This window comes from Ictidomys tridecemlineatus, chromosome 9 (assembly GCF_052094955.1).
Source record: "Ictidomys tridecemlineatus isolate mIctTri1 chromosome 9, mIctTri1.hap1, whole genome shotgun sequence".
NCBI classification, from domain to species: domain Eukaryota; kingdom Metazoa; phylum Chordata; class Mammalia; order Rodentia; family Sciuridae; genus Ictidomys; species Ictidomys tridecemlineatus.
This window is the reverse complement of record NC_135485.1, coordinates 41,725,496-41,744,512: the sequence shown is the minus strand read 5'-3', so window position 1 is coordinate 41,744,512 and position 19,017 is coordinate 41,725,496. Positions and strand designations below refer to the sequence as shown.

At 39.9% G+C, this 19,017-nt stretch overlaps 2 protein-coding genes across 5 annotated transcripts in view; one reads left to right on the top strand and one right to left on the bottom strand.

Moving 5' to 3' along the window:
- Polr2b (RNA polymerase II subunit B) overlaps positions 1-6,557 on the bottom strand; it is a 46,257-nt gene extending 39,700 nt beyond the window's left edge. Inside the window, exons 1-2 of one of the 2 annotated variants that reach the window (XM_005320035.5) lie at positions 6,402-6,557; positions 259-331 (exon numbers count right to left, since the gene is read on the bottom strand). In XM_005320035.5, the coding sequence (XP_005320092.1) occupies positions 259-331; positions 6,402-6,420 (92 nt within the window). In that variant the 5' untranslated portion in view covers positions 6,421-6,557. The remainder of the gene's footprint in view (positions 1-258; positions 332-6,401) is intronic. The other variant, XM_040292374.2, reaches the window with a different exon arrangement.
- A 102-nt stretch (positions 6,558-6,659) lies between these two features.
- Positions 6,660-18,695, top strand: Noa1 (nitric oxide associated 1). Of its 3 annotated transcripts, XM_005320034.5 has the most exons (7): positions 6,660-8,204; positions 9,375-9,539; positions 10,035-10,240; positions 13,364-13,495; positions 14,573-14,689; positions 17,250-17,370; positions 18,223-18,695. In XM_005320034.5, exons 1-7 carry the CDS (start codon positions 7,061-7,063, stop codon positions 18,432-18,434), a joined length of 2,097 nt encoding a protein of 698 aa, XP_005320091.2. In that variant the 5' UTR covers positions 6,660-7,060; the 3' UTR covers positions 18,435-18,695. The 3 variants fall into 3 exon arrangements, with proteins under 3 accessions (XP_005320091.2, XP_077877451.1, XP_077877450.1); XM_078021325.1 differs by lacking the exon at positions 9,375-9,539; XM_078021324.1 differs by lacking the exon at positions 14,573-14,689.
- Positions 18,696-19,017: the final 322 nt, after the last annotated feature.

Here is a 19,017-nt window from a genome sequence, read left to right as displayed (position 1 = left end):
GCTAGGTGGTAGAGTGCTCGCCTAGCATGCTTGAGGCACTGAGTTCGATCCTCAGCACCACATCAATGTAAAATAAAGATATTGTGGTTCACTTAAAATTTAAAAAATAAATATTAAAAAAATAAATAAGTTAATAAAAACTCTTTCACAACATATTCATGGAGAACATCTACCTATTAGGAATAGAAAAAGCAGAAAAATCCCCTTATGCTTTATAGTGCCTTTTAAAGCTTATTCGGTTTTGTCTAAAAAATTTACCTGATTACAATCCAGCATGCTTCTTGCCATAAATCCGGGGTGATTTCATCATCATCCTCATCATATTGCATATCTACAAAAACAAAAATATTATATGCAATAATATACCACTAGCTTACACCTTAAGCAAACTTAAAGTCAGCTCAGTAAAAAGCAATATTTACCCCATTTTCCTAAAATTTCATCTAATTACATAACAGAATAATACGACTGTCACATATTCTTCCCATATACAGAGAAATTTTATTACAAATTTCAATGTTATTTTGCATGAATTTGTAAGTTTTTCATCTTCTCAAGAAGTCCACAAAATTTTAATTTATAGCTTATGATAATGATAAGTAGAAGAAAGCTCAGACATTGTCCTCTAACCAACAAGGTCCTCAGAGAATGAAGCAGATCAGGTTAAGAGGATAGAACTAGAAAAAGGTTCCAATACCTTTGCAACACCCTAAGGATGGTCTATTAGAGCAACATTTCATACACATACAGGTACGACAGACTATTTTCCAAAGATGGCCACAACCACATTTCTCATTTCACCTGCACTTCCATGATGTGATCTACTATCAAGATACAGTGGTCTATGTATCCTCTCCTTGAATCCAAGTGAATTTTCAACTCTTCCTTGTAATAAGAGAATGCAACTAGAGCAATGCTGCATGACTTCAGAAGTCACATCAGAAAAAGCAATACAGTTTTCATCTTGTTTGCAAAAACAAATGGAGCCCTGAACTGCCATTAAAAAGTATTACTACTCTGAGGCTGCTATCCTGTGAGGAAGTTCAGACAAGAAGAAGCCACTTACAAGAGCAATCCTAGTCTTTGAGTTCTCCTGATCTGCCAGACATGTGAGTAAACCATCCAGATCCTGTACACACACACTATCAAGTCAACACTAAGGACTTGGCATCTTCCCTGTTGAACCACCAACACTGTGGGGCAGAGACAAGTCATGCCTAATGCCCTGTTCAAATTCCAAATTCACAGATTCCAAAAACAGTAATTTTTAAGCAAGTTTTGGGGGTAGTTATACAGCCAATAGTAATTTAAACAACAGGCACCAGAAAAATCATTATGCACTGGTCCTCAAATATTAGTCCCATTTTCTTCTCTAAAAGAATAAGTGTGCTATACTTTGGGATTTTATTCTGATTTATACATACAATCTACAAAATTTATAAGCTTTAGATTAAAATTCTGATACATATCCACCCGGGTGATGGGCACCCGCCCCAATCCCAGTAGTTCAGGAAGTTGAAACAGGAGGATATCGAGTTCAAAGCCTGCCTCAGCAATTTAGCAATGCCCTAAGCAACTCAGCAAGACCCTGGCTCTAATAAAAAATATAAAAATGGGGATGTTGCTTGGTGATTACACCCCTTTGGGTTCAATCCCTGGTACCAAAAAAAAAAAAAAAATTTTGATACATCGACAACATAAAACTTAAAAAAAATACTAATCCTTATGCATGAAGGGGGAGAGGTGAGGTTAAGACAGTTATAAAAAATAACAGAAATTTCTAGCTTTTAAAGAGATTAAAGGTTAATATCACTGCCATATAGAAGTACATTCAAAGACAGAAAAAAAGAGAAAATGAAGAGGAAGGTTTTAGATACATCTGAGATCATATAGCCCTTTAAATATTTTCCATAGGTAACTAGATATAAATATGAAGCTCAAATAAAAGTTTCATGTCATAAACAAAGTTGAAATCTTGAACAAATGGTTGAGAAATTTTCATAAGGAATTTCATAAGGAGAATTTTCATAAGGAAAAGACTGAAGACAAGATATTAGGGAATACCTCTGTTTAATATTCATGTGAAGGAAAATGAACCCATGAGGGAGATTCATGTATTAATTTATCTATTAAATTAATCATCAAATATTTGAGCATGAGCATCTACTATGACCCAGGCATTAGAGACATCACCCTCAACAAGATAAATATAGCTGTATCCTTGGGGAGATTATGACTTATTGGGGAAATACAGACAAAGTGAAATCAATAAAGACCAAATGATGTGGACATTTCTAACCAGGATCTGAAGAAGTCAGGGAAGCCATCTCAAAAGCTGAGCTAGCTGGGTGTGGTAGCAGCCCATGTCTGTAAGCTAGCCACTCGGAGGCAGAGGCAGGAGGACCACAAATTCAAGGCCTGCCTCAGCAACTTAGTGAGATCCTAAGCAACTTAATGAGACCCTGTCTCAAAATAAAAAATGAAAAGGGGCCAGGCACGGGGACACATGCCTGTAATTCCAGCAGCTCAGGAAGCTGAGGCAGGAGGATCACAGGTTCAAAGGTAGCCTCAGCAACTTAGTAAAGCCCTGTCTCTAAAAAAAATATATAAAAAAGGGGTGGGGATGTGGCTCACTGGTTAAGCGACCCTGGGTTCAATCTCTGGTACCAAAAAAAGAAAAGAAAAACAAAAGAGATGGCTCTGTGGTAAAGCAACTCTGGGTTCAATCCCCATCACCACCAATGTATGAAGGGGAAAAAAAAAAAAAGCTAAGCTAAACACAGACCTCATGTCATGAATGGAACAGTAAATTAGGCAAAAATGAGATTGTGAAGGTAAGGAGTGAAGAAAGAAGTATATCAAGCAGTAAAAAAAGCTTGTGCAAAAGACGTATGGCATATTCATGGAAAGAAGGCCACTGAAGCAGGAGAGTGAAGTTGGAAGGGGAGTGAGACAAATCTGGTTCACACCAACAGAGGTATGAGAGACCATTCTAAGATTTGAATAGGGGTATGGCTAGATCAGATGTCACTTCTGAAAGATCACTATGCCCAGTGTGCAGAGTAGCTTGGAGAAGACCAGAAGAACACAAATCAGGAGTGTTCTTGCCAAGAGCTGGTGGTAGCATGAACAAGAATGTGGCAATGGGAACAAAGAGAAGTGACTCAGATATGACATATTTAGAAGACTCTGATCATCAAAACGTGATGGTTAATTAGGTACAAGAGCAACAAACAGGAATTAAAACTGATTCCCAAGGAGTTGAGAGCAGTTATGTGTGCCTCTAATCCCAGTGATTCAGGAGGCTAAGTCAGGAGGATCACTTAAGGACAGGAATTTGGGGCCAGATTCTCTAAAAACAAAAATACAATGCCAAGGCTTCTGACTTCCACAACCAGAAATAAGAGGGTAGTACCATTCACCGAAATGGAGGACACAGAAGGCAAAGGCTTTGGAAGGAGACTGGATAAAAGAACACAGTGAACTCAGTTTAGGCAGTGATGAGTTTAAAGAGCCTGGGTGACATCCCAGATGTCTAATAGTAGTTAGTATGCAGAATATCTGAATTGGGAATACATATCTAAAAGACACACACATACAGGCAGTAACTGAAGTCATAAAAGAATGGATAAGATCACCCAGGAAGAATGTGAATAGTAGAAGAGAATGAGAAGGAAAGTCAAATAGGTAAGAAGAATCAAGTGAAAGTGATGTAGAAGAAGAGATGAGTGAATTTCCAGGAAGAAGTCTGTCAACAATGTTGGATACCACATAGTTATAGATAAGACTTTTTAAATGACACTTTAAATGCCCATCTGATTTATCAACTAAGAAGTCATAAATAATCTAGTAAGAGTTGTTTTAATGTAGCAGCATCAGAAGAATCAGATTAGCATGGGTTAAGGAGACCCTGAAAGATGGAAATTGGAAATAAGGCAAAGCTTGGCTGCAATGAGAAAAACAAAATATTGGAAGAAAAAGCAAACAATGAAAAGAGTTTAACTTGTTTTCCTACAAACAAGTGAGATTTGACATTTTCTTTTTTTTTTAAATATCTTTATTAAACTGAAATATCTTTATTTCATTTTTTTAAGAGAGAGAGAGAGGAGAGAGAGAATTTTAATATTTATTTTTTAGTTTTGAGGGTGGACACAACATCTTTGTTTGTATGTGGTACTGAGGATCGAACCCGGGATGCATACATGCCAGGTGAGCGCGCTACCGCTTGAGCCATATCCCCAGCCCAGATTTGACATTTTCACATAGAAAGAAGCCAGGTTGAAAAGAAGTAGGTGAAAACTAATAAGGATATACCTAATAAAGATTTTGGAGGAAGGTCTGCACAAATCAAAGGTAGACTCACTGCTGTAGTAGCTTTGATAAACTTACTTTCCACAGGATTACTAAACACTGATGAGAATGTAAATTAGTACAATGTAAATTAGTAATGTAAATTGGTCACATGGCATCAACTAAAAATTTTTTTAACACACATATCGTTCAACCTGACAATTCTATTATCTAGAAATCTATCCTACAAACATTTGAGCAAAATGATTATGTACAAGATACTTCACTACAGTACTGATTATTAATATCCTTCAATAAGAGACTACTTAAGTTATGGTACATCCATACACACTCAATAGCTTTGGGGTGATGAGAATACTCTCTATGTAGTAATAGGAAAACCCCTACTCATATTACAAAAACCAAAGTGCTGAAAAGTGTGAATGCTACTTTTTTGTTTGTAAAAAGGGGAAAAATAGAACCCAATTTATATTTGCTTAAATATGCATAAAAAAACAAAGAAGTTAAACTGGTTTTTTTTGTTGTTGTTTTTTTTTTATGGCACTGGGATTGAACCCAAGGCCTCATCCAAACTAAGTAAGTGCTCTACCACTGAGCTACATCCCTAGGCCATAAAATAAATGTCAAGAATCTGAGAACAGAACAAGCCAAGCATATAATTATTCTATTCTATTCTATTCACCTATAATCCCAGCCACTCGAAAGGCTGAGATAAGGAGGATTGAGAGTTCAAACCCAGCCTCAGCAACTTAGCAAGGCCCTAAGCAACTCTGTGAGACCCTGTCTCTAATATGAAAAAAGGGCTGGGGATGTAGCTCAGTAATTAAGTGCCCCTGGGTTCAATCCCTGGTACCAAAAAAAAAAAAAAAAAAATCTAAAAACAGGATCACCTGTGGAGAGGGTTCAAACTGGGCAGATGGAAAACAAAAATGAGACCTGATACTTTTCAACACTCTTATTTTCCAGCTTGTGAGTGATGAGAATATATTACCCACTCAAAAAAGTAAGCTATAAAAAAACTTCTCTTGAATTTTTCTTCCACTGAGATAGTAGTTAAAAAGCAGAGAATATAAGATTTCTGGACAAAAGCTGTAAATGAAACTGAGATGTTTCAGCAACTTTAAAAGTTTAAGTTTTTGCTTCTATTTTCTTTATGAGGTGGCTAAGAGAATGAGAAATGTGAGAGGCGGCCAGAGAATTGAGAGCTTAAAAGAGAAAAAAAAGAAATCTGAAATAATAGAAGTGGAGAAGGGAGAGGGAACTTTAAAAATACATTCAAAGACAGGTGTGGTGGTGCACTCCACGAAGCCCAGTGACACGAGGCTGAGGCAGGAAGATCTCAAAGCCAGCCTCAGCAAGTTAGTGAGGCCCCAGACAACTTTATGAGACCCTGCCTCAAAATAAAAAACGGCTGGGGACTTGGCTCAATGACTAAACCATGAACACCATCCCAGGTACCAAAAGGAAGAAAAAAAATACGTTAGGCATGACTAAGAATAACATATGTGAAAAGTAAAAAGATAAATTGGCCCTGTTCAGCGGAATACATATAACCTGAGAACTATGTTATCCTGTGGGAGATTTAAAGGCCATCTTTTAAAGCAATTTACTTAAAGACTAATAGACAAGAAGGAAAGCAATTTACTTAAAGACTAATAGACAGGAAGGAAAGACCAACACTCCCCCTCCAAAATCCTTTGTCCCCGCTGTATTTCCAGAGCCTAATACAACGTGAGGCATAAGACTGGTGCTCAAAAATCCAGGTATTCAATAAATCGACTGCGACCTTTAGGAAAACTGAAAGGCAGAGGGGAGCTCCTTCAAGTTCAAATATGAAAGGTGATATCAGACTGGACAGAAGGAGACGGTGGAGAGAACCAGAACGAACCCGACTGGAAACATGAACACACGTTCCCTGACCCTGCGCCTCCCGCAAGCCCAGCTTGGTTCCGGGCCTGGGGTGCGTGGGGAACACGACAAGGGGCTGCCTGAGGCGGACGAGGGAGAGAGCCTCAAAACTCCCTCCACCCAGTAACCCCCGTTTCCCTTCTTAAATGTCGCCGCGAAATGTGTTTTGAGTGTTCACCTACCCTCGTCTGCGTCATACATATTGGCAGAAGGCTTTGGAGCTCCTAACTCGAGAAATCAAAGATAGGCGCACAACCGCCACCAGTACCCTCAGCGAGAAGCGAAGTAATTTCCGTCTCCGGAATTCCCAGAATGCTCTGCGTGCCGCAGCAAAGGCCGCCCGCAAACGCCAACGTAAGATTTGCGCCTGCGCGGACAGTAGGGTAAAGTTTAGCCGGGGAGAGTTGCTGGCGCGCAAATTGTGTTAAGTAAGAGGATCGCTCGTTTAGGCCAAGAGTTGGTTGCTGCCGGTCAAAGCTTTCGGTCTGTTTTGTTTTTCGCTGTAGTTGCGCAAACAATGACACCCGAAAAACAGTGTATTAATGAAAGGTTTTGGTTGTGGACGTGAGTCCGCAGCATTCTATGCCAATTTTCTGCACTTCTAAAGACAAAACTTGATTTATTAAGGACGACTTGTGGCACGTCGTGCTTGACGGTACCTTGTCCACTTTAAGTGGGCTCTAAGGCCTCAGAGTTTCATCGCGAGAACTCACGGGGTTTTAAGCGTGGTGGACAATTCCCAAGTACCCCCGGGCTTGGGTCTCGGGTTTCGCGCGGGTCTGGAACGCTGGGACACGCCTGCGCTCGTGGCTCCGCCCCGCTCTTGGTGGCGCCCTTCCCCATGCTGCCCAGAAGCCTGGCGCATAGGCTGCTGTGGCGCTTCCTGCAGGGATTGTCGCCCGCCGTAACGCGCCATGGCCTCCGGGATCCGATCCTGGAGAGGAGATGCGCAGCTGCCTTCTTCCAATACCCATCCCTCCTGGGACGTGGGCTTCCTCGTGGCCCCTCGGCCACTGGGAACTACAAAGAAACCACTGACACGGAGGAGCATTTTGTGTTCCCGGAATACGTCCCGAAGCCCCCGCGGGCACCGAGTCCGGAGGAGCAGTTGCGTAAGGTGCTGCAGCTGCAGCAGGAGAAAGAACGACAACAGGATCAGCGGAAGGAGGAACGACTCCAGCAGAAGGTACGGGCCGGACGCCGCCCGCGCCCGATCGTAGAACTCCCGGACCCGACGGTGCCTCCTAGCGGCATGAACTGCACGGGCTGCGGGGCAGAGCTGCACTGCCAGGACCCCGGCATGCCCGGCTACCTCCCCAGCGAGAAGTTCTCCAGCGTGGCCCAGGCGGACGGCGGACCTGTGCGGCTCGTGTGCCAGCGCTGCTGGCTGCTGGTGCACCACCGGCGCGCCCTGCGCGTGCAGGTGAGTCGCGAACAGTACTTGGAACTGGTGAGCGCCGCGCTACGGCGGCCTGGGCCAGCCCTGGTGTTGTACATGGTAGACCTGCTGGACTTGCCCGACGCCCTGCTGTCCGACTTGCCCAAGCTGGTGGGTGCCAAGCAGCTAATCGTGCTGGGGAACAAAGTGGACCTGCTCCCTCAGGATTCTCCCGGCTACCGGCAGCGACTCCGAAACAGGCTGTGGGACGACTGCATCCGTGCCGGACTCCTGCCGGCCCCTGGCCACCGAGGACCACAGCAATCCAGCGAGGACAAGCCAGGGGATGCGAAGGAGAATTCGAATCCGTCGGCCTGGTCGCGCACGGTGGTCAGGGACGTAAGGCTGATCAGCGCCAAGACTGGCTATGGAATTGAAGAATTGATCTCCGCACTTCAGCGCTCCTGGCGTTACCGTGGCGATGTCTACCTGGTAGGCGCCACCAACTCTGGCAAGTCCACTCTTTTTAACACACTCCTGGAGTCTGATTACTGCACCGCAAAGGGCACCGAGGCCATCGACAGGGCCACCATCTCCCCTTGGCCAGGTGAGGCTTAGGAGGCTCGCATGCTGAGAAATTGGACATCTGGTCGTGGCACAGGCACCTACTGTTTCTTTGCTTAAACGATCAAGTTAGACTGCATGGAGGCTTCCATTTAAAAATCCTCTCATACTTTGTTACACCCCTCTTCTGTATCACCTTACTGCGTCGAAATTAAGTATATGTTGTTTTCAAACAGAAAACACACCAGGGAACAAACAAAGCAAAGTTCCCACTGTCTTGGAGATTTCCCTTCCAGTTTATTTTCTTTGAATGTTTTTCTTGAAAATTGTGCTTCCTTTTTTTTTTTTTTTTTTTTACCGCTCTCCACCCCTCAGTGTTACTGTTCACATCCTGAATTTATTCTTGACACCATACATACATAACATCTGAATAATTCGTTAATGCAATATGGTGTTTGGCTTTGTTTTGTGACTTTAAGAAACTTCTGTGATGGAAAACTGATTTCTTTTATGACCCTCTTCATTATTTAAGTTCACAAAACTAACTTCCCCATTTGTTCCCTTGAAACCAGGGTTTAACTGCATTTGGTTAGAGCTTTTTTTGTTTTGTTTTGTGTTTTCGTTTTTTGCTTTTTTGTTTTGATACCAGAGATTGAACCCAAGGTGTTTTACCAATGAACCACATCCCTGGCCCTTTATTTTTTATTTTGAAACTGGGTCTCACTAAGTTGCTAAGGCTGGCTTTAGCAAGTAGCAGAGTCCTTGTCTCTAAAGGGTCTCTTTTCCAGAAGAAGGAAATTTCCTTCTGCCTTGGCCTTTCGGAAGGTTGTGATTACAAGCATGTGCCACCATGCCTTTCCTGGCCCACTGTTCTCTATCTTGCACTTTCAGTTGAAATATACTCAGAACTCTCTACAGCCATGTCATTTTGAATGTACCAAATCTCATCTGACTTATACACAGAATTGTTTTTATACTGGATAGCCGTGTGGAAATGGGAATAATCAGGTTCCAGATTTTGGATTCAAATCTTGATTAGCCTCTGAGCCCATCTTTAAGATGATTTCCTCATTTAAAGTGACAATAATTTTATAGAGGATTGTCATGGAGGTTGAGGGAGATGAATCACAGCCAACATAATGTAGATCCTAAGAAATGTTCATTTTCCTCCCCTTGATCCCTTTTCTGAAAACACTATTCTTTGGTATTTCAGGTACCACATTAAACCTTCTGAAGTTTCCTATTTGCAACCCAACTCCTTATAGAATGTTTGAAAGACAAAAAAGACTTAAAAGTGATGCAAATAAAGCTGAAGAAGATCTTAGTGAAAAAGAACAAAATCAACTGAATCGCTTTAAAAAGCATGGTTATGTAGTTGGTAAGTGCCCTATTTGGGAAAACACTTGTTGATTCTCTGTTAAAATTCTTTGTTGAGACCTATAATACAGCTGTCTTAAGCTAGCCAGTTTCTGTGGGTAGAGACTTACTTCCTTCTTCTGAAACAGACCCTTTAGAGGCAAGGGCTTTGCTATTTTGAAACCCACACCAATACAAGTGGTAATGCTCATTGATTCTGTGCAGCAGCTTTACATTAGGTTACCCTTCTCTCCTTGGTAACTTTTTCAGCCTGGCTTTAGTGAAAACTGAATTCCAGTGCCATCTGCCTGAGTGTGCACAGCTAGCCTTGCACTTTTATCATTTTAAAAGTCTGACTCTCATTACCTTTGTGAGGAGTTCCACACAAGTATTGTTGCAGTCTTACTTCCATACCCTGTAGTTAGTCTGAGTGACTTGTTTGAGAAAAACATAAAAATTGTCTGGAAATCAAAAGCATTAAAGGAGCAACTGATAACCTCAATATCATTCATTTTAGGAAGAGTTGGAAGAACATTCTTATATTCAAAAGAACAAAAGAAAGAAGATACTTTTGAGTTTGATGTTGATTCACTTGCCTTTGACATGGGAAATGAACCTGTCATGGTTGTGGAGAAATCCACCAAACGGATAGAATTGACTCCTCAAGATGTGAAAGATGCCCACTGGTTTTATGACACCCCTGGAATTACAAAAGAAAATTGCGTACGTTTTTGGTTTGTTTTAGAAACATTTACTTTCAATTGCAGAAGTACTGTCTTAATTGGTAGAAAGCTATATGTCATCAAATCTCTACTTTTTTGGTAGACAAAAAATTGTCTGAAGACAATCTACTTGATTATATTTATGATTGTAGTTAGCTTAATTAGATGTTTACAGGATCCTAGATTTTGAGGTTGGAAGAAATCATAAATATCACTGCAGTCCAGCTCCCTATTCCATGTTTGAATTCCCTATGTAACATATCCATCACAAGGTTATCCAATTTGAACTAAAATAGGGAGTGATTCACTATTAGGTGAAGCAGTGTCACCTAACCTCCTACAGTAACCCATTTGGTCTTTGACCCAATGTTTGTGTTGCACTCAACAGTTTCCCTATAACTTGTACTCATTTTTCCTCAAAACTGTATGGAATCAACATAAACTTATTTCCCTTGAAATATGTTAAATTGTAAGTCCTGTCAAATGAGCATAGTTTAATTTTTTCCACTTTTTTTGTTTTTATTAGATGAGCATAATTTAGAATAGAATTAAGTGAACCTGTCTTGCCTTTAGGCCTCTTTTTTTTTAATATTTATTTTTTAGTTGTAAGTGGACACAATATCTTTATTATTTTTAAGTGCCTCTGGCCCTTTATTTATTTATTTATTTTTAAGAGAGAGGTTTTTTTTTTTTTTAATATTTATTTTTCAGTTTTCTGCGGACACAACATCTTTGTTTGTATGTGGTGCTGAGGATGGAACCTGGGCCGCACGCATGCCAGGCAAGCGCGCTACCGCTTGAGCCACATCCCCAGCCCACAATATCTTTATTTTAATGTGGTGCTGACAATCCAGTGCCTCGCACGTGCCAGGCGAGCACTGTACCACTGAGCTACAACCCCAGCCCCTTAGGCCTCTTTTTAATCCAATTGCAGCATCTTATGGGTAACTTTCATTTTGTTTTAATTAAATTCTTTGATTTTGTCTTAATTATTTTGCTTTGTAACAGACCAATTGAATCTCACAACTTTTTATTATTTGCAGTTTTGATCTTTATCCAAATCATTGGCTCAAGTGGGCATCTGGGATACAGCCTCACAACAGTTGTATTAATCTCTTCCTTTGAGTCTGGCTACTGCCAGTTTTTAATTATCCTAATTATCTCGTACCTCCCTGTGAAACAATACCGGTTTCTTAGGTACTTTCCTTTACCTTATCAGGTTCAGTTACTATTTCATTCTCAGAATCATATACTCTTTGGTATACCACATCATAAACATCAGTTTAACATTTATTGCTCACCTAGAGTAATCACTCATGCTCAGTCTTTTCTGAATAACTGGACTGCTTTCCATTGATGTTCTATTAGTGTAACTTCACCAACTAATTATTTCCTTTCACACTCATTTAGGTCAATATAGTCATTACTTTAGTCATGTACCCTCATGTGAAACAGTTGAATCAGAAAGTCAAGGATTTGCAAAATATTCTAGCTAGCAGAATTAAGTCCCTCGGGTTTTTTTAATACAAAAATCTGTCAGATAGCCAGATGCAGTGGTACAGACCTATAATCCCAGAAACTCAAGAAGCTGAGAGATAAGAGGGTCACAAGTTCAAGACCAACCTCAGCAACTCAGACCCTATCTCAGATTAAAAAATAAAAAAGGACTGGGATGTTTGTTTATTTCCTGGGCACTGGATATTGAAGCTAGAGACTCACATGCTAGAAGCACTCTACCACTAAGCAATATCCCCAGACCTTTTTATTTATTTTTTTTTAAGAGAGAATTTTTTTAATATTTATTTTTTAGTTTTCGGTGGACATAACATCTTTATTTTATTTGTATGTGGTGCTGAGGATCAAACCCAGCGCCTCACGCATGCCAGGCGAGCCTGTTACCGCTTTAGCCACATCCCCAACCCAGACCTTTTTATTTCTTGAGACAGGGTGTCACTAAATTGCTAAGAACCAAATTCACAAGATTTTGTTTTGTTTGGGGTGGGATGGGGGGGGGTTGAACCCAGGAGCACTTATCCACTGAGCAACATCCCTATCCCTTTTTTATTATTTATTTTGAGATGGGGTCTCATTAAGTTGCTTAGAGCCTTGCTAAGTTGCTGAGGCTGGCTTTGAATTTGTGATCCTCCTGACTCAGCCTCCTAAACTGCATGAATCACTATACCCAGCTGAATTAACAAGATTATTTGCCATTTATGCCCTTTTTTTCTTCCTGTGCTAAGGATTGAACCCAGGGCCTCATGTGTTAAGTAGGCAGGTATTCTATCACTTGCCTACACCCCCAGTCCTCTTCTCTCTTTTAATCTGATTTTTACCTCTTAAATCTTATCAGACTCTTATACTTCCTATTTTTCCTCTTCTATTTTCTCTAGTCTTCATTTTTAAAGACTTGGTGAATCTTTATTCACCAAGCTGTAATCCCAACTACTTGAGAAGTTGAGGCAGGAAGATAGAAAGTTCGAGGCCAATGTAGGCAATTTAAGTGAGGCTCTGTCTCAGAGATCTGGGGATGTAGCTTAGCTATAGAGTACTGCCTGGCATGCATTAGTCTCTGGGTTTAATACCCCCTACTGCCAAAAGAAAAAAGAAGTCTTTATTCTTATATAAGCCAGAGGAATCATAACTTTTTCTCAGTTTGTGCTGAATATTTAGGGGAAATAAGGATATTGAAGTCCAGAATTTAGAAAGGTTCTTCAAGCTGTTGACCTCTGATGCATACATGCTTAACCACTAGGACATGAGGTTGCAGTCTATTAATTTAAGCTGGAAAATACTGTTCCCCAGAAGACCTGAGCATATGTTTTCTCCCATGGTATTGATCCTGAAACATTTTCAAGTTCATACCAATTTTAACATTGTAGTATAGTGATGACATAGAAAAATATCATATACCTATGAAGTTATTTTGCCACTGCCCAAGACTCAGTTTTGAAATGAGTATAACCACCAGTAAATTGAGATTAATTTAGACAGAGTTCATATGTGACTAACTGACATAATTTGGTATATTTTGTAGTATTTTCTCATCATTTTTTATAAGTGAATCTCAAAATACCATATTTTCAGTAAAAGTAATTCTCTATTAAACTTGCCATTTGCCTTACAGATTTTAAATCTTCTAACAGAAAAAGAAGTAAACATTGTTCTACCAACACATTCCATTATTCCAAGAACTTTTGTGCTTAAACCAGGAATGGTTCTATTTTTGGGTGCTATAGGCCGCATAGATTTCCTGCAGGTAAGAAAAATCTGTACCATTAAAAACTACTAGGTATTAGGATGTACTTTAAAGAAGCATTAACATTATGAATAAGACTGTCAAAATGTTTATATAACTAAGTCATGATTTTATATGTTTGGAAATTTCCATAAAAGCTTGGGAGAAAGGGGGGAAAAAAAAGGAATATTGGGTCTTAAAAACCTTATCATCAAAGGGATATTGAATGCCCTAAAAACTTAGCATTTAAGACCAGATACTGAGCCAGGAGCTGTGGTGCACGCCTATAATCCCAGCAGCTTGGGAGACTGAGGCAGGAAGATCACTAGTTCAAAGCCAGCCTCAGCAAAAGTGAGGTACTAAGCAACTCACTGAGACCCTCTCTCTAAATAAAAATATAAAATAGGGCAGGGGATGTGACTCAGTGGTCAAGTGCCCCTGCGTTCAATCCCCAATACCAAAAAAGAAAACAAAAAAAGATGAAATACTATCCCTTTCCTGTGCTCTTGTTTCACAAGGAAATCATAAGATTAGACCTCTTGATCCAGAGCTAGTATGCATTGAAGTAATTCAGCACTTCTTTATATCCCAGATATTATCTTTTTTATATGTTCTTTTTGCTTGCTATTCATCTGTATGATACATTTTGGGGATTTTAGAGCATCTGTAGAATCATTCTTCATTTTGCCAAAGTGAAAAGAAGAAAGGAAAACAAAACAGATATGTCCACCAACATGTAACTTATAAGTACATTGTTATAGTACATTCCTTGGGTTTTGTGTTTTATCATACTTTGTTGGAAATTTTAGTCTTACACATCTAGAACCCTTGTATATTTCATTAAAGCCCATAGATTTTTAATATTTTATACCTGACTTCAATAATATCAACAAGTCTGCAAAAGTCCTAGTCTTATGATTCACATGAATTGTAAAATGCACTCTTTCCATATTGTGCTCCCTTTTTTTTTTTATATTTATATAATTTGATTACAGCTGCTATTATTACCCATTCTTAAGAAGAGTTTTCTCCTTTTTTACTATACCTTGTAATCAAATTTTTCATTGGGTAAAATAATTTCTCTCCTCCTTTCTTAAGGGAAATCAGTCTGCTTGGTTTACAGTTGTGGCTTCCAACTTCCTTCCTGTGCATATTACTTCCTTGGACAGGGCAGATGCTTTGTATCAGAAGCATGCAGGTCATACATTACTCCAGGTGAGTCAACCGGCTTGATGATTGCACAGTTAGAGCTGGTACACCTTTGATGGTCCTACCGCCCAGCCAAGAAAGCCTGTATTATACTGGGATTGTGACTCATAGAAGTAGATCGCTCACCTAATATGCGTGAGGCACTAGGTTTGATCCTTAGCACCATATAAAAATAAAAAAAATAAATGTATTGTGTCTTCCTACAACTAAAAAATAAACAAATATTAAAAAAGAAAGAAAGAAAAGCCTGTATTAGACAAAACTATCTATTACATATCAGCTAGCTAACCTTCCACCTCATTCTCTCTGAGGATTCTGGGTATAAAGCAAAAGGGGTTCTATATGAAAAAGAAGTGATTTCTAGAAAAGCCACAGAGCTATATTTAGACTACAGTGTCCAAAATGGTAGCCACACTAGCCACATATACATATGCCTACCTAAATTTAAACACATTAGTTAAAATCAAATAAAATTTAAAATATGGTTACTTAGTCACACTAGCCATCATTCAAGTGCCCAGTAGTCACATCATTGCATAGTTATACTAGACAATGCTGAGTGGAGAGAAATTACAGATTTTGTCACAAATAGGAGATGCTACTGACATCCAGTGGTGAGACCACAGGTGATGCTAAACATCCTATAGTGCACTGCAGATCCCTTCACAATAAAGATGATCTGGTTGCCAGACATAGAAGTTCAAGACCAGCCTCAGCAACTTAGCAAGCCCCTGTTAAGAAATAAAAATTAAGAAATAAAAAGGTAAGCCTGGCACAGTGGCACATGCCCATGATCCCAGCAGCACGGGAGGCTGAAAAAGGAGGATCCCAAGTTGAAAGCCAGTCTCAGCAAAAGTGAGGCACTAAGCAACACAGTGAGACCCTGTCTCTAAATAAATAACAACAACAAAAAAAATAGGGCCAGGGGCTAGGGATGTGGCTCAAGCGGTGGTGCGCTCGCCTGGCATGAATGCGGCCCGGGTTCGATCCTCAGCACCACATACAAACAAAGATGCTGTGTCCGCCAAAAAGTAAAATATATATATAAAAATAGGGCCAGGGATATGGCTCAGTGATTGAGTGCCCCTGAGTTCAGTACTCAGTACCCAAGAAAAAACAAAAGCAAGAAATTAAAAGGTAAAATTTTGACTAAAGAGTAAAAAAAGAAAAAGGGAAAAAGCTGGGGATGTACTTCAGTGTTAAAGCACCCCTGGGTTTAATCCCCAGTACCAAAAAATACATATACTCATAAATAAGTAAAAGGGCTAGAGATTAAGTTTACAGTAGAGTGCCCCTGGGTTCAGTCCCCATTTTCAATCTTTCAATCTCAGATACCAATTTTAGTTTATTGCTCCTCTTCTTTCCTGCTATCCTAGCTCTTTTTTTTTTTCTTGGCCTATATATGCATTAAAATTGTTTTCGTCTATTTAAAAAAAAAAACTGGGGAGTGTCCTGCTCACTCCTTCTCTTTACAGACCTGCTTGTTGCTGGCTCCCCGTTCCCCACCCCTGAAGTAGTCCCCATTTGGCCCTTACCATGCCATTGAAATAGTTCTTAAAATTCTCCAAAGCCCATTTGCCTGAGTAGAGACTGTTTTCAGCTCTTTTACAAGATATACCATATTTATGATTGGATAGTATATGTTGTATATTGGTTGTATTTTTGGAAGCTGGGCACAGTGGCACACACTGTAATCTTAGCAATTCTTGAGGCTGAGTCAGGAACATAACAAGTTTCAGGCCAGCCTCAGAAATTTAGTGATACCCTCCATAATTTAGCAAGACCCTATCTCATATAAAAAGGACTGAGGATACCGAGTGCCCCTGAGTTCAATCCTCAGTACAGAGGGGGAAAAAAAATTTATTAGAGCCAGATGCTTTGGGTTGAGCTGCAGACACAACCCTACATTAGACACTTTTTATAAAGCAAATTTAGTAGTCTAACTGACTTAAGTGTATTTTTCAACATGTGCCTTATTTTAAGGAATACATGCCAGTAGCCAGGGTCATGACTCCATGATAGAGCACTTGAGGCCCTGGGTTCAGTTCCCAGTACCAAAAAAAAAAGGAATACATGTCAATTTATTTAGATAATGTGACCTATTCTGAAAATAACTTTATGCTTTTCAAAAATGCATTGTATGCTTTATTTCCTTTTTTTTTTTTAATACTGAGAATTTAACCCAGGGCACTTTACTGCTTAGCCACATCCCCAGCACGTTTTGTTTGTTTGTTTGTTTGTTTGTTTTTAGTACCACTAAATAAATAAATATGAAACAAATTAAAGGCTTAATCCCAAAATTGTCATTCCACCACTGAGCTGCATCCCCAGCCCTTTTCATATTTCATTTGAGACCAGGTCTCCCTAAATTACCTAGGCTGGCCTGAAACTTTGTGATCTCCCTGCCTCAGCCTCCTGAACTGCTAGGACTAAGGCATGTATCACTGTACCTAGCCAAAGGATTCCATTTTTGATCCTGTACACAATTATCAGTGATTTATGTAATATTACAGTTTCGGGGAATTTAATTTGTAGTAGAGACATCTTCATTATATTTCAATGGAAGGTTCCAATGGGTGGAGAAGAACGAATGGCAGAATTTCCTCCTCTTGTTGCCGAAGACATAACATTAGAAGAAGGACTTGGGGGATCTGAAGCAGTGGCTGACATCAAGTTTTCCTCTGCAGGTAATTTTACACCAAGTACTTCTCTCCCCTGTCACCCCCATGCTTGGAATTGAATCCAGGGCCTTATATATTGCTAGGCAAGCACTCTACCACTGAGCTGCAGCCACAACCCTACACTAGACACTTTTTATAAAGCAAATTAAGTAGTTTTACTGACTTGAGTTTATTTTTAGACATGTGCCCTATTTTAAGGAGTACATGCTAGTAGCCAGGGATATAAATGCTCAATGGTAGCGCACTTGAGGCCCTGGGTTCAATTCCCAGTACCCAAAAAAAGGAATACATGCCAGGTTTTTTTTAAGATAATGTGACCTATTCTGAAAATAACTTTTATGTTTTTTACAAATGCATTGTATGCTTTACTTTTTTTTTTTTTTTTGTGCCAGGGATTAAACCCAGGGTGCTTAACCACTGAGCCACATCCCTAGTCCTTTTTATATTTTTTTAGAGACAAAGTCTCACTGAGTTGCTAAGTGCCTCACTAATCTGCTGAGGCTGGCTTTGAACTTGCACGCCTGCCTAGGCCTCCCAAGTTGCTGGGATTACAAGTGTGTGCCACTGTGCCCAGCCACATCCCCAACACTTTTTACACCTTCTTTTGAGAAAGGGTCTCACTGAATTGCTGAGATTAACCTCTGCGACTTGTGATCATCCTGCCTCAGGCCACCGTGGCTCTTAACTTTTTGAGACAGGGTCTCACTAAATTGCTGATGCTGACCTTGAACTTGCAATCCTCCTGCCTCAAGAATCCCAAGTCACTGGGATTACAGGTGTGCACCACTGCACCTGGCTCCATGTTTCTTAACAAGGTAGTTGCTAACAGCATTTTGTGTTCTGTCCCATGCTTCATAGGTTGGGTTGCAGTAACACCTCATTTTAAGGACAGATTACATCTCCGAGGCTACACACCTCAAGGAACAGTTCTGACTGTCCGGCCTCCTCTCTTGCCATATATTGTTAACATCAAAGGAGAGCGCATCAAGAGAAGTGTAGCCTATAAAACCAAGAAGCTTCCTTCCCTTGTATCCAATCTGCAAAAGAAGAAAAAAACAACAAATGTATGACATGGACCTGGTTCACACTGGATATTAACTATATTCCACATGGTAATATACATTAATTTATATTAAATATGGCTATAATAAAGTCCCTGATGCTGTCATCCTTCCTGAAAACCTTAGGTTTTTTGACTTTTTAAAACTATTCAGCACTGGGCTGAACTATTGATAATATATTGAGCCTATATAACAAATTGTTTTTTGCAGTTTATGTATATGTATGTACCTGTGACCTAAATATATATAAAAAGAATTAATACATCCAAATTTTTATTGAACCAGATTTCATTTATTTTATTTGGAGTCTATAGTTGACAGGGCAGTTAAGGAGTCAGCATATGAAAAAATGGCCAAAAGTCCTTCTCCAAAATACTTTGGCTGTACTCTATGTAATCAGTCATCCAAGGATCCATCTGGTGGAACTTTACCTGGCTTCCATCTCTGTCCAAGGAGGCCATTCAAGTTGTCATCCTTTCCCAGCAAGTATGAAGAGAGGGTAAGAGTGGGCAACAGGCAGCTTCCCTAGTTAATTGAAAGGAGGAAGAAAAGCAGAATGGTGAACAGCTCACAGTCCATTGGTCAGCCATCA

Coding starts and splice junctions, on each gene's coding strand:
- Noa1 (XM_005320034.5), top strand. CDS start 7,061: ATGCTGCCCAGAAGCCTGGCGCATAGGCTGCTGTGGCGCTTCCTGCAG. Junction 10,241..13,363: donor GAATTACAAAAGAAAATTGC/GTACGTTTTTGG, acceptor TTTGCCTTACAG/ATTTTAAATCTTCTAACAGA. Junction 14,690..17,249: donor CAGGTCATACATTACTCCAG/GTGAGTCAACCG, acceptor TTTCAATGGAAG/GTTCCAATGGGTGGAGAAGA.